Source organism: Indicator indicator, chromosome 22 (assembly GCF_027791375.1).
Source record: "Indicator indicator isolate 239-I01 chromosome 22, UM_Iind_1.1, whole genome shotgun sequence".
Taxonomy (NCBI): Eukaryota; Metazoa; Chordata; class Aves; order Piciformes; family Indicatoridae; genus Indicator; species Indicator indicator.
This window is the reverse complement of record NC_072031.1, coordinates 391,413-415,844: the sequence shown is the minus strand read 5'-3', so window position 1 is coordinate 415,844 and position 24,432 is coordinate 391,413. Positions and strand designations below refer to the sequence as shown.

The 24,432-nt window shown below is 52.5% G+C and overlaps 3 protein-coding genes across 3 annotated transcripts; all 3 read left to right on the top strand.

Annotated features, from left to right (window-relative positions):
• Positions 1-2,250: 2,250 nt before the first annotated feature.
• On the top strand, positions 2,251-4,261 carry LOC128974355 (hemoglobin subunit pi). The gene is made up of 3 exons (XM_054390936.1): positions 2,251-2,372; positions 3,399-3,603; positions 4,125-4,261. The coding sequence occupies exons 1-3, from the start codon at positions 2,278-2,280 to the stop codon at positions 4,251-4,253; spliced, it is 429 nt and encodes a 142-aa protein (XP_054246911.1). The 5' UTR covers positions 2,251-2,277; the 3' UTR covers positions 4,254-4,261.
• A 5,216-nt stretch (positions 4,262-9,477) lies between these two features.
• LOC128974498 (hemoglobin subunit alpha-D) lies at positions 9,478-10,671 on the top strand. Its single transcript, XM_054391148.1, has 3 exons — positions 9,478-9,569; positions 9,690-9,894; positions 10,543-10,671. Exons 1-3 carry the CDS (start codon positions 9,478-9,480, stop codon positions 10,669-10,671), a joined length of 426 nt encoding a protein of 141 aa, XP_054247123.1.
• Positions 10,672-13,160: 2,489 nt separating this feature from the next.
• Positions 13,161-14,000, top strand: LOC128974497 (hemoglobin subunit alpha-A). The gene is made up of 3 exons (XM_054391147.1): positions 13,161-13,302; positions 13,443-13,647; positions 13,758-14,000. Exons 1-3 carry the CDS (start codon positions 13,208-13,210, stop codon positions 13,884-13,886), a joined length of 429 nt encoding a protein of 142 aa, XP_054247122.1. The 5' UTR covers positions 13,161-13,207; the 3' UTR covers positions 13,887-14,000.
• Positions 14,001-24,432: the final 10,432 nt, after the last annotated feature.

Sequence of the window (24,432 nt, the reverse complement as noted above, 5' to 3'; positions counted from 1 at the left end):
CTATCCTGGGATCAAGCTTTCCATCTATTGTGGGACTAGGCTTTCCATCTATTGTGGGACCAGGATTTCCATCTATCCTGGGATCAAGCTTTCCATCTATTGTGGGACCAGGCTTTCCATCTATTGTGGGACCAGGATTTCCATCTATTGTGGGACCAGGCTTTCCATCTATTGTGGGACCAAGCTTTCCATCTATTGTGGGACTAGGCTTTCCATCTATTGTGGGACCAGGCTTTCCATCTATTGTGGGACCAAGCTTTCCATCTATTGTGGGACCAGGCTTTCCATCTATTGTGGGACCAAGCTTTCCATCTATTGTGGGACCAGGCTTTCCATCTATTGTGGGACCAGGCTTTCCATCTATTGTGGGACCAATCTTTCCATCTATTGTGGGACCAGGCTTTCCATCTATTGTGGGACCAAGCTTTCCATCTATTGTGGGACCAGGATTTCCATCTATTGTGGGACCAGGCTTTCCATCTATTGTGGGACCAGGCTTTCCATCTATTGTGGGACCAATCTTTCCATCTATTGTGGGACTAGGCTTTCCATCTGTTGTGGGACCAGGATTTCCATCTATTGTGGGACCAAGCTTTCCATCTATTGTGGGACCAGGCTTTCCTTCTATTGTGGGACCACGATTTCCATCTATTGTGGGACCAGGCTTTCCATCTATTTTGGGACCAAGCTTTCCATCTATTGTGGGACCAATCTTTCCATCTGTTGTGGGACCAGGATTTCCATCTATCCTGGGATCAATCTTTCCATCTATTGTGGGACTAGGCTTTCCATCTATTGTGGGACCAGGCTTTCCATCTATTGTGGGACCAAGCTTTCCATCTATTGTGGGACCAGATTTTCCACCTATCCTGGGACCAGGATTTCCATCTATTCTGGGTCCAAGCTTTCCATCTATTGTGGGACCTATCTTTCCATCTATTGTGGGACCAAGCTTTCCATCTATTGTGGGACCAATCTTTCCATCTATTGTGGGACCAGGATTTCCATCTATCCTGGGACCAAGCTTTCCATCTATTGTGGGACCAGGCTTTCCATCTATTGTGGGACCAGGCTTTCCATCTATTGTGGGACCAGGCTTTCCATCTATTGTGGGACCAAGCTTTCCATCTATTGTGGGACTAGGCTTTCCATCTATTGTGGGACCAGGCTTTCCATCTATTGTGGGACCAGGCTTTCCATCTATTGTGGGACCAAGCTTTCTATCTGTTGTGGGACCAGGATTTCCATCTATCCTGGGATCAAGCTTTCCATCTATTGTGGGACTAGGCTTTCCATCTATTGTGGGACCAGTCTTTCCATCTATTGTGGGACCAAGCTTTCTATCTGTTGTGGGACCAAGGTTTCCTGTGCGTGCCCAGCACATGGCACAGGGCACAGCAGCCCTGGCTGTGGTGCTGAGGGCTAATGTACAGTGCTGCTAATGCAGTACAATCCCACAGAAATCAAAGATGTGCAGTAAGAGGCATTTAACTATGAAAAAAGAGTCTGGCTGGGCTTTCTTGCACATGTGCTTTTTCAAGGACCCTATTTAACTCCACAAGCTCCCTCTCCCTGTATCCATAGGATCATTCCTACTGGTTCTGTTAGAAGCAATCTTGACTGGGGAGTGTGTCCCTAATTCTTTGCAAGAAGCTGGCAATGTGAAGTCCTGGCAGTGCTGAAGCAAATGGCAAAATTTCCACTGACTGCCACAAAATCAGGGTCATCTTCACTCTGATCATGCTGCACAGCTCCCAGCCTGTCCCCAGCAGCCCTTAGGAATCATTTCGTATGAGATTCTGGGCCATGTGGTAGCCACGAATACTAGGAGTGCACAAGATGGCACAGCCAGGCCCAGTCTCATGTTCACACATGTGAAGCAAAAATCTTCATTTTTTTGCCTCCTAGCTCCTTAGTATGCTTGAAATCCACCCAGTCCTCAGCTTAAAGTTGTGTCCTAATGCTCTGCTGCTGGAACTTTCCCACAGGGTCTCCCTGCTCATGTATCAAGCCATGTCCAGACCATTTCTTTGGGCCACACAACCATGATGTTAAGAAGCAAGAAGCTGATAAGGTGCTGACTCTTGCTGATATAGACATAGTTTCATGGAGAGATAAGAGTCTCCCACCTCCAAGGGTGGGCCTCTGGGGTGACCAATGAACGTGGAAAGGCACTGAGGCCCACTCTCCCCTTCCTCTTTATAACCAGGGCTGCCAAAGCAATCAGTCCAAACCTGTTCTGAGCTTTCATTGCAAGGAGCCTCATCCTCCTGCACAATGACTCTGACTCAAGCTGAGAAGGCTGCCGTGGCTGCCATCTGGGCAAAGGCGGCTACCCAAGCTGATGCCATTGGAGCAGAATCACTGGAGAGGTATGGCCCTCAGAACCCCTTTTAGGCTCCTTCTCTGGCTTTGCTGTTGGGATGCATCTTGTGTAAGGCTTGCACGAGCAAGAGCGCACTGGGACTGGTGGGAGCGGATGGATGGCCTCTGTGTTGCATGCTAGCTAATTTTCTGGGATGATCTCTGTGCTACTAAATGTTAATAGATGGCTTCAGAATCTTACAGCAAAACATCATTTTGTAAAGCAATTCTAATGGCTTATTTCCCATTAGAGCAATTCAGAAGAATTCATAGCCAGGAGCCCTGGAAAGGAATTCAAAGTCATTCGTACTCAGTGTCCTGGAAACAGGGCTGCTGTCACTGTTAGGAAATGAACTGGAAGTGGTTTATTGTGCAAGTGTTGCAATTTCTCTTGCAGTTTCTAGGCATTAAGAAAATAGCTGTCCACTAAATTCACTGGACAGTCACATTTCACTGTTCCAGTTGGTAAGTAACAAAGTGGCAGGAAACAAGACAACTGCATCTCCTCTCCAAAAGCTCATACAAATTAAGGAGGTTGGGAAATGGCTCTCAAATTATGATGTGACTCAAAGTTATTTAAATGTTATTTACAGCTCAGTATCAAGTACTGTGACTCGTTTTCCAGGACTCTCAGTGCCACTCCTATTCATTCTGGTTCATTTAGCTTCTATCAGTTGGAAGCTCCTGCAGACTGCCTTGCAATGTAAAGAAGGAAATTCAGAGCCACTTTGAGATCTTATTTCTTTTTACCCCCCACCCCTCCCTTCCCCAACCCAAAAGTACATTGAGTTTAAAATGATTTTAACATTTTATTCTGCTGTAGTATGTACAGATCAGCCCACTGGCTAATTGTGCAGAAGAGGTTTAAGAGGAGAAAGACCTTCCTGATGGAAGCTTCAAGCTCCCACAGCTGTGTCAGAGCCACTGAAGGGGCACAGTCCTGCAGCTTTACCTTGCCCTTGCTCCTCAGGAGGTCTTGCCATCACATGTGTGCCATTTGCACTGCTGAATCTCATCCTCCTCTTCCCCTCCAGACTTTTCATCAGCTACCCCTCGACGAAAACCTACTTCCCTCACTTTGATCTGAGCCAAGGCTCAGCTCAGCTCCGTGCCCATGGCTCTAAGGTGCTGAACGCCATCGGGGAAGCTGTGAAGCACGTGGATGACATCCGAGGTGCCTTGACCAGACTCAGCGAGCTGCATGCTTACATCCTCAGGGTGGACCCTGTGAACTTCAAGGTGAGCCAGCACACAGGTTTGCAGGGATGGAAACTGCCACCACAGGCTTAGATCATGCTGGATAGTGGCAGCTTGATCCCTGCCTGCACAGCCTTGTCAACTCATGTCACTGCTTCTTCCCTACCTGATTTTTTTTTTTAACTTTTTTTAATTTGGGCTAGCTGAAACAAAGAGCTACTCAGAGGAGGGAGTCCTGTGTCTCATGTTAGACAAACTCAAGTCTCCTCTGCCTTTGTTGTAATCTATGACTCTCCTTCACACCACAGTGGAAGACTCTGTTCAAGAGTCTTAAAAAATTCTGAACATTTCCACTTTGGAAGGAAGGGATATTTGGAAGGGGGAGTGGGATCAAGCAGCGCCTTTTGCCCCGTACCAAAGGCAACTCTGCTTCTTCACACATACCACCAACTACCTGGTTGGGACACACAGTTGTCATCCCCAAAGCATGCAGGTCTGTTGCAGACCCCTAGCCTGACATCTGCTCCTGATTGTGATGGGTTTTCTCTGGTTCTCCCTTACAGCTGCTGTCCCACTGCATCCTGTGCTCTTTGGCTAGCCACTACCCCAATGACTTCACCCCAGAGGTTCACGCCGCATGGGACAAGTTCCTGTCCACTGTTTCCAATGTCCTGACTGAGAAGTACAGATAAATGGCCTCCAGAGGGGCTGAGGGATGCACACCCATGGTGCACCCCAGCTGTCAAGCTCTGGGGTACTCACCCCTTGCTGTGCAGTCCTCTCAAATCCCCTGTGCAGGAGCTTGGTCATCTGCAAAACCCAATAAATAATTCAAACGTGAGCTGTGGTCTCTGTGCATTCTTCCACCTCTACCTCAATGTTCGGGAGGGGGTGTTCTGAAATGTCTACACTATATGGAGGGGAAAATGTGTAAATTCAAGTGCTAACTCCTCTGCTAAGGAATTCCTCTGCTAATTCATGGAGGCATAGAATCACAGCCTGCACTGGGTTGAAAGGGACCTGTAGAGGTCACCTAATCCAGCCCCCTGCAGTTAGCAGGGACATCCCCAACTAGATCAGGTTGCTCAGAGCCCCATCAAGCCTCACCCTGAATGTCTCCAGGTATGGGTCCTCTCTGAGCAACCTCTTCCAGTGTTCCACCACCCTCACAGCAAAGAACTTCTTCCTAGTTTCCAATCTAAATCAAAATCTAGCCTGCTCTAGTTTAAAACCATTGCCCTTAGAATCATAGAATCAACCAGGTTGGAAGAGACCTCCAAGATCATCCAGTCCAACCTATCACCCAGCCCACTACTCAAGGTGTGGCCTGACCAGTGTTGAGTACAGGGCAGAATAACCTCCCTTGTCCTGCTGGCTACACTATTCCTGGTCCAGGCCTGGATGCCATTGGCTCTCCTGGCTGCTGGGCACACTGCTGGCTCATGTTCAGCTACTATCACCCAGCACTCTCAGGTCCCTTTCAGTTTGGCTGCTCTTCAGCCACTCTGTCCCCAGCCTGTAGCACTGCTCGGGGTTGTTGTGGCCAAAGTGTAGAACCCTGCACTTAGCCTTGTTCAATCTCATCCCATTGGCCTCTGCCCACCCATCCAGCCTGGCAAGGTCCCTCTGCAGGGCCCTGCTACCCTCCAGCAGATCCACACCTGCTCCTAACTTGGTGTCATCTGCAAACTTACTTGTCCTAGTGCTTGTAAACAGTCCCTCCCCACCTTTCTTGTAGGACCTCCTTCATCTTCGTTGATGAAGATGCTAAACAGGGGTCCCAGTACTGACCCCTGAGGAGCACCACTTGTCATCTGTCTCCCTCTGGACATCAAGCCATTGATCACTACCCTCTGGATGTGACCATGCAGCCAATTCCTTATCCACTGACCAGTCCACCCTTTGAATTCATCTCTCTTAAACCTAGAGAGAAGTGCTAAGCTGTGTAAATTCAGTGGGAGTAACACAGCACTGAGCAGAGGCTAAACGTCTGTCCCTGATGCTGCTCACCAAAGATATATCAACCAAAGACTATTTCCAGACTGACCAGGAAAATGTCTTTTACCATGTCAGGACCCAGGTTTTTCATCTGGCCTATGCCAAACCCATCACAGCCTGTCTGTGAGGAAACCCTGCACTGCCATATGTTGTGATGTGCCCACAGTGATGCTGGGGATTGCCTTCTCATGCTCCTCTCCATGGTGTATGGACAAGGTATCTGATGTCCTTCATGAACACCTCGGGCTCTCACACCTGCTAGGCAGGTTTGGTAAGGGGACCATCCCCTCAGCTTGACCTCTCTTTTGTTTAAATGGAGAACTTTACATACATTTGAAATCTGGGAATAGTGGTGGCCTCAGGAGATTGGTGTTGATAGCACCTGAGGGCCCCTAAGTTCCCAGGTTTTCTCTGGAAAGCAGTGCCAGGGAAGAGCACAGAACTGATGATGACCCTGGGGGAGCATGCAGGGATCCTCTGCACATACCTGTGGTGGGTTAGCCACAGTGGGCAGCTGAGCACTGCACAGTCCCTCACTCACTTGACCCCCTCAAAGGCATGAGAAGGAGAGGTCCATCATCAGTAAGTTTGCAGATGACACCAAGTTAGGAGCAGGTGTGGATCTGTTGGAGGGTAGCAGGGCCCTGCAGAAGGACCTAGACAGGCTGGATGGGTGGGCAGAGGCCAATGGGATGAGATTGAACAAGGCTAAGTGCAGGGTTCTACACTTTGGCCACAACAACCCCAAGCAGTGCTGCAGGCTGGGGACAGAGTGGCTGGAGAGCAGCCAAATTGAAAGGGACCTGGGGGTGCTGGGTGATAGTAGGCTGAACATGAGCCAGCAGTGTGCCCAGCAGCCAGGAGAGCCAATGGCATCCTGGCCTGGATCAGGAATAGTGTGGCCAGCAGGACAAGGGAGGTTATTCTTTCCCCTGTGCTCAGCTCTGGTCAGGCCACACCTTGAGTCCTGTGTCCAGTTCTGGGCTCCTCAATTCAAGAGAGATGTTGAGGTAGTGGAACGTGTCCAGAGGCAACAAAGCTGGTGAGGGGTCCGGAGCACAGGCCTGTGAGGAGAGGCTGAGGGAGCTGGGGGTGTTTAGCCTGGAGAAGAGGAGGCTCAGGGGAGACCTCATTGCTGTCTACAACTACCTGAAGGGAGGTTGTAGCCAGGTGGGGGTTGGGCTCTTCTCCCAGGCAACCAGCAGCAGAACAAGGGGACACAGTCTCAAGCTGTGCCAGGGGAGGTCTAGGCTGGATATTAGGAGGAAGTTCTTCACAGAGAGAGAGATTTGCCATTGGGATGTGCTGCCCAGGAAGGTGGTGGAGTCACCATCCCTGGAGGTGTTCAGGAAAAGCCTGGATGAGGCACTTAGTGCCATGGTCTGGTTGACTGGATAGGGCTGGGTGATAGGTTGGACTGGATGAGCTTGGAGGTCTCTTCCAGCCTGGTTGATTCTGGGACTCTATGAAAGGAAGAATAAAAGCAAGGAAAATTATGGGGGTCAAGACCAACCAACCAACCAGAAATAATGGTTTAATAAGTGAAGGGTAAGTGGAAGGAGAGGGAAGAAGACCAAACAAGAGGTGAAGCAAAGCAATCACTCACTGCCTCCCACAGGTAGACTAATGTCCCACTGGTATGTGAGCAGAAAAGATGGGAACCCTCAAGTCCCCTCTTTGCCCTTTTATTGCGGAGCATCGGTTTGATATGGTATGAGACACCTCTTGGGTTAGTTTGGGTCACAGAATCACACAGAATCACAGGCATTAGGGGTTGGAAGGGACCTCAAAAGCTCATCCAGTCCAACCCTGCTGCCTGAGCAGGACCACCTAGGGCAGGTCACACAGGAACACATCCAGGTGGCTTTTGAATGTCTCCAGAGGAGACCACACAGCCTCTCTGGGCAGCCTGCTCCAGGGCTCTGTCACCTTCACAGTCACAAAGTTTTCCCTTCTGTTCCCATGGAACCTCCTCTGCTCCAGCTCACCCCCAGTGCCTCTTGTGCTGTCATTGGACATCCCTGAGCAGAGCCTGGCTCCAGCCCTACACATATTCATCACCAGAATGAGGGCAGCCCTCAGGCTCCTCTGCTCCAAGCTCCAGAGCCCCATCTCCCTCAGCCTGTGCTCATAGCCTGTTCCACTGCCTGCAGCAGCTCTGTGGTTCTGCAGTGGACTCTTTCAAGCAGTTCCCTGAGGTCCTTCTTGAACTGAGGGGCCCAGAACTGGACACAATATTCCAGACGTGCCCCCAGCAGGGCAGAGTAGAGGAGGAGGAGAACCTTTTCCAACCTATGAGCCACAGACCTTATGATGGACCCCAGGATATCATTGGCCTTCTTGGCCACATTGCTGGCTCACAGTCACCTTTCTAAGCACCAAACCCCCAGGTCCCTCTCCTCTGCACTGCTCCCCACAGGTCAGTCCCCAGCCTGTACTGCTCCATGGGGTTTTCTTTCCCAGATGCAAGACTCCATACTTGCCCTTGTTGGATTTCATTCAGTTTCTCCCCACCCAACTCTCCAGCCTGTCTAGGTCCTGCTGAGTGGCAGCACAGCTTGAGAGGGTGTCTGCCACTCCTCCCTCTGTGCCCTCAGCCAGGTCCTTGATGAATATATTGAACAGTACTGGTGCCAGTGCCCACCCCTGAGGAACCCCACTAGATACAGGCCTCCAACCAGACTCTGAGTCATGTTGTGTCCCTTCTGCACCACAAAATCTATTTCCTGGGGAGACAGAGTGAGAAGCAGAGAGAGCCTTGATGCTGTGCAAAAGCCAGAGTGTTATCAGGGCTGGTTTGGGCACAGATCTAAAGCACAGCACCACTGGAGTTGATGTGAAGAAAATAATTTATCGGGCTACATCCACTGCCCATCCTCTGTCTCAGAGGACTTTTGACATGAAAAAGTGGGAGGAAAGTCTTAAGCTCACTCTGATTGACAGCTTCAACTGGCACTGCAAGCAGTGGTCCTCACCTCACAAGATTTCAGGGCTGTGTTTGGGCAAGGGGGGGAGAGAAATTCTGCAGAAGCTCCAAAGCCACCACATTGCTCCACATATGTGACCCAGTGCACCACAGCAGGTTTGAAAACATTCTACATTTGTCTGTAGGGTCTCAGGTAACCTGAACGTTTAAATCCACAGCTTAGATGGTAGGTCAGCATCTGGTGTGTCCCTAACCACACATTTGTACCCCTGAGTGAAGGAGGTGACAGTCACCAACCACCACCTGCCCTGTGGGACTTCCCAGTGTTTATGGGGAGAGGCAGGAGCACACACTGTGTGCCCTGGCAAGCATCAAAAGACTGACTTTGGGAAGACCATGCAATCCAAAAGGAGGTTCTTCCCCACCCAGGTTTCTCCAGGCTGCTGGAAAGATGGTATTTCTCCTAGCAGGTCCCCAGCATGACCTGGGAGGGCTTGTCCATGGCTCCTGCTCACAGTACCAGGGGCCTCTTAGGCAGAGAGGGGCTGGATGTGCTGGAGGCGGGAGGGCATGAGGGACCAGAGCCAAATGTGGAACCCACACAGATGCTTGTGGAACCAAGGAGGACCCAAGCCTGGCCAGGGGGCATGGTGGGTCCTGACAGGGGTCTTGAGGACATGCTGGTCAGTGAGACCAAGGATATGGCACTCAGGGATGTGCCCATGACTGCTATTGACCATGGAGCAGCCCAGCTGGGTGCTGCCCCCAACGCCCAACCTGGTGTGGGGCAGAGGGGCAGTGCAGGGAAGCTGGGCCCCCCTGGGGCCTCCCTGGGGCTGGGGGCACCCTGGGCCCAGCACCGTATGGCTGTGGCCCCTCCACACCCTCAGCATTGATAAGATAAGGCCAGGGCAGAGGTGCTGGCCACTATAAGAGAGCTTTCCTGTGGTCACTGCTGCACCGACAGCTGCCTGCCTCTGCCAACCGCCGCCATGCTGACCGCCGAGGACAAGAAGCTGATCCAGCAGGTCTGGAGCAAGGTGCAGGGCCGCCAGGAGGAGTTTGGAGCCGAGGCCCTGGAGAGGTACAAGGCAGACCTGAGGACCCTGGGGGAGGTGGTGTGTGAGCGGGTGGGACCCCCACGGGGGGCTAGTGTGGAGGGGCTGGCTGGGGGTCAGCAGCACTGACTGTTCCTCTCTGGCAGGATGTTCGCCACCTACCCCCAGACCAAGACCTACTTCCCCCACTTCGACCTGTCCAAAGGCTCTGACCAGATCCGTGGCCATGGCAAGAAGGTGGCAACTGCCTTGGGCACTGCTGTCAAGAGCATAGACAACCTGAGCCAGGCCCTGTCTGAGCTCAGCAACCTGCACGCCTACAACCTGCGTGTTGACCCTGTCAACTTCAAGGCAGGCTGGGGACGGGGACAGGAGAGGGGACCTGGGACCTGGGACAAGGGGATGAGGGATGGGGGACAAGGGATGGGGAATGGGAACTGGGACAAGGGGATGAGGGATGGGGGATGGGGGGATGGGGAATGGGGACTGGGACAAGGAGATGAGGGATGGGGAACAGGGACAAGGGGATGAGGGATGGGGGACAAGGGATGGGGAACGGGGACTAGGACAAGGGGATGAGGGATGGGGGGATGGGGAATGGGAACTGGGACAAGGGGATGAGGGATGGGGAACAGGGACAAGGGGATAAGGAATGGGGGACAAGGGATGGGGAATGGGGACTGGGGTCAGGGGACAAGAAACAGGGAACAGGGACAAGGGGATGAGGGATGAGAGATGGGGACTGGGACGAGGGGATGAGGGACAGGGAACAGGGACAAGGAGATGAGAGGTGGGGGATGGGGACTGGGATGAGGGATGGAGGACATGGGACAAAGGACAAGGAAATAGGGGATGGGGACTGGGAAGAGGGGATGGGAGACCTGGGACAGGGAATGGAGAGTGGGATAAGTGGACAAGGGGACAAGGGATGGGGCACAGTGCATGGGGACTGGGACAAGGGGACTGGGGACAGGTGCTGAGCCCCATTTTGCCTTACAGCTTCTGGCGCAGAGTCTGCAGGTTGTGCTGGCCGTGCACATAGGCAAGGATTACAGTCCCGAGCTGCATGCTGCTACCGACAAGTTCTTGTCGGCCGTGGCTGCTGTGCTGTCTGAGAAGTACAGATGAGCTGCCACTCGCTCCCGGGTGCCATCAATAAAGACACTTCTGACACAGCACTGTGTCCGTCTGTGCTTGGCCAGGGGCCTGGGCGGGGCTGGACAGTCGTGGTGCTCCTGCCAGGGAGAGCGTGCTGCAGGTGAGGTCGGTTGTGGTACTGAGGGACAGCACTGGCCATGGGCTCCCTGAGCACCCTTCAGAGCTCTGCCTTCTTCCTGCTACCCCAACATGGGATGTGGTCAGTGCTGGTAGCAGGGCACACGGGATGAAGCTCAGTCTGGTGCCTTGCTGTGCCTGCATCTCTTGGGAGCACAGGGAAGGGTGTGCCAAAGCAAATGTGGTCCTTTCAGTCCCCTTGGAGGATTCTCCAGGGGGATAGGATGAATCTCTTCCAGCTCTATCTATCACAGTAGCTGTTCAGGACTTTACTGGACTTGCTGTGGGAGCTAAGTGCCTGCATGAGCTGCAAAAGCAATCAAAGAAGTTCATGGAGTGAAGAAAATCCACCACAGACCATTAAGCACAAATACTATTCTTGGGCTCAAGCCCTTGAGCCACAAATCTCAGTCGACTGCCAGTGAAGTGCCCCTACACCTGCTCTGGGTATCTGCTGTTCCCCTGGCAGCAGGCAGGGGCAGAGCTGGGCAGGCAGAGCTGCAGTCCAGCAAAGGGCTGCTGGTTTGGGGCATTTGGAGCCTGAGTTAAAAAAAATCATTGCCTTTAGATGTCACATCATGAATTCTAAGATACTAACCCAGCCCTGAGTTTGCTCTGCACTGTGGCACCAGAGAGAGCATTTGTGAGGGATGGGAAACAGTGGTCAAGAGAGTGGTGCTTGGGATGGTCAAGTGCAGGGAGCAGCTGAGTGCAGCCAGGAACTGAGTGCAGGCAGGAGCTGGGTGCTGGGTGTGCAGGGACCCAGCTTGAACAGAAACATAGGGGTGGGAGCCCCTGGGCCACATCAGCCCCTGAGCCACACCACCCCCTGCTCTAACAAGTACAGTCAGGAACCCACAGTGCTTTTCCTCCACCCTCAGGCACATCCCAGTCCACACCCCAGAGTCTTCCTATACTTCATTCACTCCTGCACCACCAGTCTGAAGGGCTCTTCTGCCTTTGCAGTTTGCCCCTGATGCAAACCCAGGCACCAGACACCGCCTCCTGCCGTCTCCCTGGGCTCTGCATCCTGGAAGATCACCTCCCACCTCCCCTCCTTCCCTGCTCTGAAACGGTGCCAGCTGCAGCTAATCTCCCCCAAACACAAATGATAAGAACTGCTGGCCATGGGGGAGACACGGGTGTGAGCTGTCCCCTGCTTGCCTGTGCCAGCTCTCGAACCTACTAGAAGCACCACAGGCCCCTTCAGCCTCCTCACCCTCCTGTTCTTCCTCACCATTTTCATCTTCTCTGCCCTTCTTGCCTTTCTCACCTTCCTCATTTGGGGCACACAGGGCTCTTGTTCCCTTCCCCAGCTGTGAGCTCCTGCTGCTACAGGCCGATGCTGCCACCAGCACTTGGCACTAAGCCCTGTGGCTCTGCCCAGTGTCTCCAGTTTCCAAGAGTCAGGATGACTTGGTTCCCCCAACACTGGCCCAGCACCACACATACCCAGGAGAGAAGGGTTGTGGCAGGGGACCTCTGGGGTCTGCCTGCAAAGGGTTGTAACTGTGGTTTAAAGCAGGAGGTGAGGAGGGCACATGCTCTGGGATACACTGTTTTAGGGGCACTTGAGGGAACTAGAGCAGTAGGTGCAGCAGGGCAGACTGGATGAGTGTATAGGGGCTATGTGGGATGCCAGGGGGTGCACAGGGGCAGGGTGTGTGTGTGTGGAAGGACAGTGGATGTGTAGGGCCATGTCAGGTGGCAGTGTGTGCAGGGGCAGCTCCTCTGTGTTGAGGCTGTGTTGAATGGGTCAGTGTGTACATGTGGGTGCCCATGGGGCCGTGTGTGGGTGCTCGGGGAGCTGGGCAAGCTCAGCCTACAGGGCACAGACTCCCACCATGCTGGCTGAAGCCACAGTGCCCATGCTGCTGTCTCCACCAACCTGCCAGAACACATCCAGGCTGTGCCAGTGCTGCCTGCAGTGGGGGATCTCATCCAGTACACTGCTCCTAGGCCTGGACACAGCTTGTGCTGGGAAGGGACACACACAGACTCCTCCACCTGTGCCAGTGCAGACCCTGACCCTAAACCTAACCTAAACCAGAACCTAAACCTAAGTCTGTATCTTAGCCTAAGCTTAAACCTAAACTTAAACCTAAACCTAAACCTGAATCTAAGCCAAAACCTGCAGTTGGCTAGTGCTAGAGGAGCCTGCCCTGACCCTAATCCTATCCAAACCCAGCCGGTGCCGTGGAGCTGAGTGCCCCCCCGCCGGGCCCGGTGCGGAGCGGAGGGAGGCGGCGGCGGCCGCGCCTGGCCGAGCTCCAGCGGCGTGGCCGGAGCCGGGCGGGCCGGGGGTGGGCGGTGCCCCGGTAGCGCATATAAGGGCGGCGGTGGCAGGCAGGGGCACCCGTGCCGGGGCTGCCAAAGCGGAGGTGACACCATGGTGCTGTCTGCCAGCGACAAGACCAACGTCAAGGGCCTCTTTGCCAAAATCGGTGGCCAAGCCGACGACTATGGCGCCGAGACCCTGGCGAGGTACGTGTCCGTCCCCATCACCATCCCCTCCCCTCTCCTGTCTGTCTCCCACTGCCTCCCGTCTGCCCCCAGCCTCTCCTCGTCCACAGCCGTCCCTTCGTACCCATCCTCACGCATCTCTGTCCCGCTCTGTCCTGTAGGATGTTCGCCACCTACCCCCAGACCAAGACCTACTTCCCCCACTTCGACGTGTCAGCTGGCTCCGGACAGGTCAAGGCTCACGGCAAGAAGGTCGCAGGTGCTCTGATCGAGGCTGTCAACAACATCGATGACATCGCTGGTGCCCTCTCCAAGCTCAGCGACCTCCACGCCCAAAAGCTCCGTGTGGACCCCGTCAACTTCAAAGTGAGTGTCTGGGAAGGGACGAGCAGCCCGGCTCCGCTCCTGCACCCCCACCCCTTCCCGGCCACCTCCTTGCCTCGTCCGTTTGCTCACCATCTCCCTTTGCCTTTCAGCTGCTGGGCCAGTGCTTCCTGGTGGTGGTTGCCATCCACCAGGCTGCTGCCCTGACCCCAGAGGTCCATGCTTCCCTGGACAAGTTCCTGTGTGCTGTGGGCAACGTGCTGACTGCCAAGTACCGTTAAGACAGCACTGCCGCGGGAGCTGGACCCCCCACCCTCTGCCAGCCCTCCGACAACGAACAGCCAAATGATCTGAAATAAAATCTCTTGCATTTGTGCTCCAGCCCTGGTGTCCTACTCTGATTGTTGCCTGCGGGGAGGGAGCGGGAGGGATCTGCTCGGCGGTCTGAAGTGGGCTCCCCCCCTGCCAGGTGGGCGCATGGAGGAAATGGGCTCTAGTTTTGCTGTCTCTGAGAGAAGGCACATGGAGGAAATGGGCTCTGGTTTTGCTGTCTCTGAGAGAAGGCACATGGAGGAAATGGGCTCTGGTTTTGCTGTCTCTCAGAGAAGGCACATGGAGGAAATGGGCTCTGGTTTTGCTGTCTCTCAGAGAAGGCACATGGAGGAAATGGGCTCTGGTTTTGCTGTCTCTCAGAGAAGGCACATGGAGGAAATGGGCTCTGGTTTTGCTGTCTCTCAGAGAAGGCACATGGAGGAAATGGGCTCTGGTTTTGCTGTCTCTCAGAGAAGGCACATGGAGGAAATGGGCTCTGGTTTTGCTGTCTCTCAGAGAAGGCACATGGAGGAAATGGGCTCTGGTTTTGCTGTCTCTGAGAGAAGGCACATGGAGGAAATGGGCTCTGGTTTTGTTGTCTCTGAGAGAAGGCACATGGAGGAAATGGGCTCTGGTTTTGTTGTCTCTGAGAGAAGGCACATGGAGGAAATGGGCTCTGGTTTTGTTGTCTCTGAGAGAAGGCAGTGTTTGGATGGTGGTGCCCACCAGGCAGACACAGCTCTGCCAGCTGTGGGCAGAGCGTTTCCAGGCACTGGTGGAGTGGAACACAGAGAGAGTGGGCAGAGTCTGGCCCTTGGGAGCTGCATGCAGCCATAGCCTGTCCTGTCCTTCCCACCAGAGGGATCTCCTCTTGCCCCACCAACCCTGTGCACCCCTTGCCTCTGCCCAGGACAAATTATGGGAGATGATCTACTCCTGGAAGTGCTTGCAAGAGACAGACAGGGTACAGGGGCTCCAGGTGCCTGTGTCCTTCTGTGTGGTGGCACAGCGAGGTCACTCTGAGGGCCTCCAAGTGCCAGGACATCTTTCTGTGCCTCCCCAGCATACAAGGCTGCATGGCATCATAGGGCTTCTGTTCCCAGTTCACACTGCACTGCTGGGGTGTTGCTTTGGAGAGTCCTGGGGGGCTGGTAGGCTGTGGGAGACAGCAACCACAGGGCACTGCAAACGGAGCAGATGAGGCTCAGCCCTAGACTCTGCTCCTTGGGCTCTGAACTGCAGCGGGCTGGGGGGTGTCAGGGCAAGAGAAGGAGAAAAGGCAGGGCAGCGGTGCTGGGTGCCACAGTGCTGGAGACTGTGCAGCACCCTCACCCCTTATCACAGCCTGCAGCAGCACAGCCATGGTGTGGGGGGCTGATAAAGGAGAGCATGGGCTCTCCTCCAGCTCTGGGCGTGGTGGGAGACAGGGCAACAGATAGTTCTGGGGGGCTACAGCCTGCCAGGTGCTGAGTAAGGCTGCCTTGTCCCTGCCAGAGCTGGGAGGTGCTTGGACCTGGGGTAAAGGTTTGAGAAAACCCCAGGGCTGGGTGGTGCAAGCACAGCATGGAGCCAAGCCAGACTGCCATGGCACTCCTTGGCACTTACAAGGATGGACAAGGACAGACAAGGATGGATTTCACTAGCCCCGTGGCCTCCAGTCGCCGTCAGTGAATGCACCAGAGGCTGGAGCAATCTCAAATGGCTCTGGAGAAAAAAAGTAGACCTTCCAGTCCAGGGTCTCTCCTGCAGAGCACCACAAGCAGTGGTGATGGTCACCAGACCCCACATGTCCACTGCACCTGAGTACAGGGAGGAGAAGAGAAAGCTGGTCAGGGTGTCACTGACCAACCTGATCTAGCCTTGCATGAAGCAGGGGATTGGAGCAGGTTGTGGTCTTCTAGCTGCCATCACCCAGACATGGCTGTGGGCACAACTCTGATCTGCAGAGAGTCCCTGCTCCATGGGGAGCTCAAGAAGGACAGGGGTGTGGGGTGGAGGTCAGGGTGCAGGGCAGTGTGGACCAGTGTGTAAAGCACTGGGAAGAACCAGCAGCAAGTCCAGCCCAGACCTGGGCTTCTCCAAACCTGGTCACAAAGGACCCTCTTGATCTGGAGTGTGGTATGTCTAAGACAGACAAGGTGTAAGAGCAATGCAGGGTACAGGATGGAGGGGTACAGATGCCAGTCTTTTGCTTCCAGCGGTTCCCATGCCGTGTCGTGTCCTCAGGCAGGGCACACCGTGTGGCACTAGGCAGTGTCCTGGCTCTGCAGCGCTTTGCCGGGGCTTTGCCTGGCCAAAGAACCACGGAGCTCCAGAGAGCTTCCAGCCGTTTGTCCCTGCTGCCACCAGATGGGGACCTCCAGCCGTGGTGCTTTATCAGGGCCAGGCAGAAGGTGCAGAGGGCTCAGCCTTGGTCCCGCCTGCGGAGCTGAGCTGGAGTCTCTGAGCAGGGCAAAGCAGACTGCCAAGATGGGCTTCCAGCCACCTCCAGGTGCTGAGCACACTGGTGACACTGGTGCTAGCTTGGAGGGGTGCAGGACCCCTCCCCAGCAGCCCATTTCGAGTACTGGATACCCACCTCAGACCTCCTGATTCATAGCACAGGAGCATGTGAGCCCCATGCTGCCTTCACTGGGCATCTCTTGGTGGCCATGGCTTCGTGTGCCCCAGGACACAGCTTGCCCTGTGTGACAGACACTGGCAGCAGCTTCTCACAGCTTGACTTCCCCTGAGCTACTGTTCCTGCCCAGCTGCCTCAGGACCTGCAGGCAGCACCACAGTGATGGGCTGGAGAAGGGCAGGTCAAATATCTACCCCACTGCTGGCCCAGCTTGGTTTTGGAGACAGTTTTGCTGCAGCCACAGTGATGATGAGAGAGGTTGAGGCAATCTCTGCATTGCCACAGCCCAAAATAGCACCAAGTGACACAGAGGAGTGAACTCGGGGGACAAAGTCCCCTGATCCAGGCCTCAGCAGCATTCAGGAGGCAGAGTCCCAGTAAGCAGCTTCAGGAGAAGATGGAGATGAACATCTTCAGGTGAGACAAAAGCCTGTTCTGATGTCTCCACTGTCTGGAGGCCTTTCTCACCTTTCATCAAGGTTTGTTCTTGGTGGACAAAGCGTCTATGGTTCAATGACACCCAGAGAGCAGTGGAGTGTTTTGTTATAGGATAGTCACTGAGTCAAGTGGCATCTCAGAGCTGGTTTCTATTGCAAGAGAAGCTGAAATGGCATCAGGGTGGTTGTGACTTACCTGATCACAGCACTTCTACCACCCTCTGCAAACAGCATTGTCCAGTGTCCAGGTAGCTTGGGTACTCCTCTTATTAGCATCTGACAAACAGCCATGGCCCTAGAGAGTGCTTCTTGGAGAGAGGCACAGAAGGACATGCTTCTGAAGCAGGTCAAGCATCCATGAGGAGTTTAACAGAAATTCCCCATTCAAACATATCAGAGAAGCAGTAGGAAAACACAGAATCCATTTCACAGAATCACAGAGACATTCAGGTTGGAAAAGCCCCACCAAGTCCAACCATTAACCCTACTCTACAAGGTTCACCCCTAAACCATAGCCCCAAGCACTACATCCAAACCACCTTTAAACACATCCAGGCTTGGTGACTCCACCACCTCCCTGGGCAGCACATTCCAGTGCCTGACAACTCTTGCTATGAAAAAACCTTTCCTACTGTCCAGTCTAAACCTACCCAGTTGCAGCTTGAGGCTGTTCCCTCTTGTTCTATCACTAATTACCTGGGAGAAGAGACCAGCAGCAGCCCCTCCACAACCTCCTTTCAGGCAGTTGTAGACAGCAATGTGGTCTCCCTCAGCCTCCTCTGTTTCACACTAACCATCCCCAGCTCCTTCAGTTGCTCTTCATCAGATTTATTCTCCAGGCCCTTCCCAGCTTCCCTGCCCTCCTCTGCCCTGGCTCCAACATCTCCACATCTCTCTGGTACCGAGGTGCCCAAAAGTGAACACAACGCTCGAGGTGTGGCCACACCAGAGCTGAGTATTGGAAGCCGATCACAGAGCACCAGTTGAGAGATCCTCTTGCTGGAAACCTGATCTAGTGGAGGGTATCCCTGCCCATGGCAGGGGAGCTGGACCTAGATGATCCTTGGGGTCCCTTCCAACCCTGACAATTCTGTGATTCTGTGAGAAAGAGGAAGGAAAACACCACCTGTCTTACAAACTCTTCTTCTCTTTATACATCCAACATGCTGAGAGCACAAATCATGGTCCACGCAACCATGTGTTGAGAAACTGCTGCCTCAGCAGTTTGTTTGCCATGTATTTGGACAGTTCTTCCTTCCTAAACATCAGGTTTTCCACACTGAACTGATCTCTCTGGTTTCTCTAGCTCATTTTTAATTTAAACCCAGTGCTTGGGGGTGCTCACAGCCCCTCCAGCTCAGGAACATCTGAGAATCTAATAAGTACCTTCCCCATCACGACACAGAAGTTACTGATGAAAGAAGAGTGAATAATCACCTTGAAGCAAGGACTGGAATCTGTCACAGAAGGCAAACTCATCTGAAATGCTTTGTTCTTGGCAATGGCCATGGTTATTACTCATCTCTTTCTTTAACTGAATGTCCCTCTGTGTTTTTGTGATTGGAAGTTAACTGGTTCATAGTTCCTTAGCTTCCTGCTTTTGCCCTGCTAATGATACCAGACCCTCTTGTCTTGCTTCTGTGCTCCATCACTCTCCACCACTTCCCAAAGGTTCTGGCTGTTTAGAGATGGCTTCAATGGGTTGCTGAGGTAAAGGGGATTTATTTTCTTTTTCAGGCAACCAGCCTGAAAATACTGCAATGTTTGAAATTTCCTTTAACCCACATTTTTTAGGATACCCCCATCTTTTCCACTGTTGTTTTTTTTTCTTTTTTTGCCAGTGGGGAAAAGAAAAGTGGTCATAGGAGACAAGAAATAGTCAGCCTTCACCAAATGCCAATTTTGATGAAGGACTTCAAAGATTTTCTCTCCTTCCTTGCCTAAAAGCAGAGACTGTTTGCAGTGGAGCAGCTGCATTAAGCACAACCTCTCGAGGCAGGATGGGGTTGATAAAAGCAGGTGTTTGCAGAACTCAGAACATTGTCTGCTCTCCTTTGCCATCACTGGGAGTTCCACACTGCAAGCAACACCTTAGCAAACCTTCTCACTGACCCCTCTCAAATCTGACCTGTGAGGAACCCAGGTCTCATTCTGTGAGCTCCTGTGACTGCAAAGGCATAAAGCACAAGGACACCAAGCTGGGAGCAGGAGTCAATCTGTTGGAGGGTAGGAGGGCTCTGCAGAGGGACCTTGACAGGCTGGACAGATGGACAGAGTCCAACAGGATGGCATTTATCAAATCCAAGTGCCAGGTTCTGCACTTTGGCCACAACAACCCCATGCAGAGCTACAGGCTGGGATCAGAGTGGCTGGAGAGCAGCCAGGCAGAAAGGGTCCTGAGGGTAATGGTTGATAGCAGCTGAACATGAGCCAGCAGTGTGCCCAGGTGGCCAAGAGAGCCAATGGCATCCTGGCCTGCATCAGAAATAGTGTGGCCAGCAGGAGCAGAGAAGTCATTCTGCCCTGTGCTCAGCACTGGTTAGACCACACCTTGAGTCCTGTGTCCAGTTCTGGGCTCCTCAGTTTAAGAAAGATGTTGAGATGCTGAAACGTGTCCAGAGAAGGGCAACAAGGTTGGGGAGGGGTCTGGAGCACAGGACTGGGGAGGGATCTGGAGCACAAGACTGGGGAGGGGTTGGAGCACAGCCCTGTGAGGAGAGGCTGAGGGAGCTGGGACTGTTTAGCCTGGAGAAGAGGAGGCTCAGGGGAGACCTCATTGCTGTCTACAACTACCTGAAGGGAGGTTGTAGCCAGGAGGGGGTTGGTCTCTTCTCCCAGGCACCCAGCACCAGAACAAGAGGACACAGTCTCAAGCTGTGCAGGGGGAAGTTTAGGCTTGAGGTGAGGAGAAAGTTCTTCACAGAAAGAGTAATTGGCCATGGGATGTGCTGCCCAGGGAGGTGGTGGAGTCACCGTCCCTGGAGGTGTTCAAAAAAAGCTTGGATGTGTCCCTTGGAGCCATGGGTTAGTTGTCAGGAGGTGTTAGGTATTGGGTGATAGGTTGGACTTGATGATCTCAGGTCTTTTCCAACCTGGTTGATTCTGTGATGCTGTGTGACTGTGAATCCCTCACCATGGAGATGCTCACAACAGAATCCAAGTCTTGGATTTTATATCTGGGAGGAGAAGGTGCAGCTCTGTGGTAACAAGATGTTGGCCAATGATGCCTTCTGCCTGCTGTGCTGGAGCCATTCATCAGCTAAACAGCAGAAATTCTCCATGTCTTCCTTGCACTGGTTTTCCACCTTCTTTTTGTGGCTGACCATGGCTTTTTTTGATAATTAGATCTAGCCAGATTTTGGCTCCAACTGTACTTCTATCAACCCTTCTCAATGCAGTGTCTTCCAGGCAGGCCTATCTGGCATTGTCCACTGGGCATTGATCAGATTTTCACCACCGTGATGGAAATTGAATAGAAATGCAAAACTGTTCTTCCTGCTGGCTGCCCTCTCTTCCTACCACACAGCAACCACCTGAGAAGGTCTCAGTTTGCATAGGGATGGTGAAACTGAGCACACAGAAAATGCTCTGATGGCCACATCATGCCCCTGGTGTTGTTTGGAGCAAGAGGAGAGGCCACCTAGGGATAGCACATGGGACTGGCCATTTCTGATTGTGCTGCTCCAACATCCACACCAGCACTAACAGCAATTCCAGAGAGCACCTTCCTGTTGCCTTCAGCTCCTTCCTGTTGACTTGCTGCTGCTGAATTTCACCCCATTTAATAAACTTGCTGCTCTGACTTGTTTCCACAACCTCCTGTGGCAGCAAGTTCCAGAAGCTCCTTTCCCCCCCTGCCCCTCATCAAGTTCCTTTTTGTTCATTTTAAACCAATCTTCCAGACTACTCCATGGCCTCTGGTTCCAGCCATGCAGAGTCTGGTGAGCACCAGGTTCACATTCACTTCATGATTTTGTAAAGTCAGCTTTTCCTGCTCTCTCTTCTCCAGGGAAAAATCTCAGCCTTCCCAGGACCTCTTTGTACTGCAGCTGTCCCCATTCCATTGATCATCTCAGTTGCTCTGCTCAGGACTCTAAGTCCACTATGTCACATCAGACTGGAAGGGACCATCTTGTCCACCCTCAGTGCAGTGAGGCCAGAACTGCCCAGATAGTGGTGCTCCAGGCTGGTACACTGCAGGCAAAAGTTGCCCTCTTGCTTGTTTTGAGAGCCCAAGCCCTTCCTGATGACATCACCACATTTTGCTGGCTTTTTTTTATTTTGCTGCCCATCAAGGCTACAATTTTGGTGAACCGTCAATAAGGACTTCTATTTCCTGAGCTGTAATAGCCAGTTGAAGATCCTCCTCTGCTTTTTTAGATCATGTTTCCATGTCTGTGTCACCTTATTTATCTACAATGAAGCCATTGACCTCCTATTTGTCCATTTGTGAAGAACACTGAGAGCTGTATATAGCGAAGCTCCCTGGACCACATCAAACAGCCTCTCACCAGTCTCCTGCAGTGATGGAGCATCATCTGACTTGCCTGGCAAAAGCTAAAAGGTGCAACTCCAGCAGCAGATTTTTGGTCCCTATTCCTGGGACACCACTCTTAATTCACAGAATCACAGAATGGTGGGGGCTGGAAGGGATCTCAGAAGGTCATCCAGTCCAACCATCACATTCTTCCTTTCCAGATCTCCTGCCACAGTGACTTCAAGCAGACAATGAGCTGCTGGGGAGAAACAACCCAAGAAAGATCTAGCTGAAGATGCTTAAAACAGGGTTTCCCACCCAATGCTGGTTCTTTACTCCTTGTGCCAAGACCAGGAAGAGATACAGGAGGAGACTGTGCCAGCTCTGTGCTCCCCAAAGACCTTTGTGCATGGCCAAGAGGATCCAAGCCCTGGATTTATGGAAAGCAATACAGCAAAATGGGCACTGCAGCTGCTCAGCCAGAAAGCCTTTATACCTCCTTCAACGGTTGAGCAGCTTGAGAGCCTTTATTAATAGCAGAAGTATATTCATCAAAACTCATGGGTCAGCATAGGTAAAGCTCCATAGATTCAGTTTGGACTGGTCACCATTATTTATTTTTCCAGAGAGCAGCTTCAGACAGGGATCTATCAGCACACAGCCCAGATTTAATCCCAGGTCTGCTTGAAACACTGCAGGAAATAATCCTCTCCAGAACAGGGCTGTCCACTTCTGGCTGACTTCCTGAGAAGGGTCTGGTGCTTGAGGACTCATGGGCCAAAGAGCAAGAAAAAGATGTGGTGAGCTCTAACCATCACACAGGCACCTGCACTCTATTCAGAGTCACTAAACCAGACAGAAGCCCTGACCCCACGCTCCCTCAGGTGCCAGCATAGACAGGAGCTCACCAGGGCTTTTCTAAACCATGAGATTTTCATTGCCACCACAAGAGGAGGCAGGGATCACAGCAGCTTGGTCTTCCATGGGTTGTGGTGATCAGTGGGTGGCTGCACGTGTGCACCTGTAGCATTGCCTGTGAAAGTGGAGGAAGCTTCACCTCCAGCTTTAGCACCCACTCCAGCTCTGCAGCAAAAGGAGACCCTCCCTGGTTTAAACCCACCCTTTCAAAGAATCACAGAATTATTGAGGCTGCAAAAGACCTCTGAGATCATCCAGTCAAACCTGAGATCATCCAGTCCAGCCTATGACCTAACACCACCACATCAGCTGAACCATGCCACCAAGTGCCACATCCAAGCTTTTCTTAAAGACCTCCAGTGATGGTGACTCCACCACCTCCCTGGGCAGTCCATCCCAGGGCCTAATTCCCCTTTCTGGGAGGAACTGCTTCCTAATATCCAACCTAATCCTCTCCTGGCACAGCTTCACACCTGCCCTTTTGTCCTGTCATGAGTTGCCTGGGAGAAGAGCCTGACTCCCACCTGACTACAACTTCATTTAGGTAGTTGTAGAGAGTGATAAGGTCTCCTCTAAGTCTCCTCTCCTCCAGGCTGAACACCCCCAGCTCCCTCAGCCTTTCCTCACACAACTTTTCCTCCAGCCCCCTCACCAGTCTGGTCACTCTCCTCTGGTCCTGCTCCTCAATATCCTTCCTGATGTGAGGGGCCCAGGCTCAAGCCCTGGTTCTTCTGGGTTTACCAAGGGGATGCTGGTGGACCCTGGACCCTTTTTGACACTTTTGAACTGCACACAGTGCTTGAGGTGAGACCTCACCAGTGCTGAGTGCAGGGGCAGAATTCCATCCCTAGTCCTGCTGGCCACACTATTCCTGATCCAGGCCAGGATGTCATTGGCCTTCCATGCCAGCTGGGCACACTGCTGGCTCATGTTCAGCTCAGTCAACCAGTACCCCCAGGTCCCCTTTCTTCTGACACTGCAAGGTTGCTTAGCCAAAGGGGAAGGCAGCAACCCACGGAGTCATTAAACCAGCATTTCAGTGTCCTCCTCTGTCTGGAGCAGCTGTCTGTCTGCAGGTGACATGTCCTACAGCATCCACCACCCCAAAAAGTGTCAGTGAACTCAGAATGCTTTTTCCTGGGGACCAGGGGCAAACCTGAGGGACTGGAGCCATGCAAGACAGGTTTTGTAACACGCCGTGGAGCTGATTCTGCATTAGATTAGGTGAGTTTGATTTATGCTCAGATCTCTCAGATCCTTGACTTTGAATTCCTCTTTTTTTTTGTCTTTTTTTTTTTTTTTGTCCTTCAGGAGGAAAATAAGTAGAGAGAGTGCTGCAGGAAAGGCATTGATAAGGCTTGACTGACAACGAGCTGGTACCTTTAAAGTGGAGCTGAAGGCTGAGCTCATGTGGAATGAGAGCAGAAGGGTTGCTTGGTTTGTTTGTTCTTCTGAAAGAAGAATGATTTTCGAGCAACAGCAAAAATCAACTGGGAGAACTCAAAGCTAATGTGGAAGAGACTTCTCATTCCTTAGGGAGAATGTTAAGAAATCACTTTACATCCCAAAGAAACAGGAAAAAAAAAGCAGCGAGAAAGGGCATAACACCACACTGGAGTTGTGATTTCCTACTATCAAAAGCATATTAGGAATAATAAGCAGGTGATGAAAAATGAAGAGGAGGACTAGACACTGAAAAAATAGGCTTTGACTGATGCTTGCTGCATGCCTGAGTGAAGCACAGAGAAATCCATTGAGCGGTGGGTCGAGATCTCAGTGCTGAGCTCTGGTGTTAAGTCATGAGCCCTGTTCCAGCAGCATCATGTGGTGCTGGGCCCATGTGATGCAGACTGGAGAAAATACCAATTGGTGGAAGAACTGAAAGATAGAGCTCAACAAAACAGGGAGGTGGTGACAGGAAGGTTGAAATGGGATTACTGGGCTGGAGGGAAATTACTGATGGAATCTGCAATGGAAACTTTGGAAATGTTATTAATGGCCAAAGTACTACAAAAAAATAACCAAAAGGCTGTGACAACAGAGGAGGATCAGGATATTAGAGG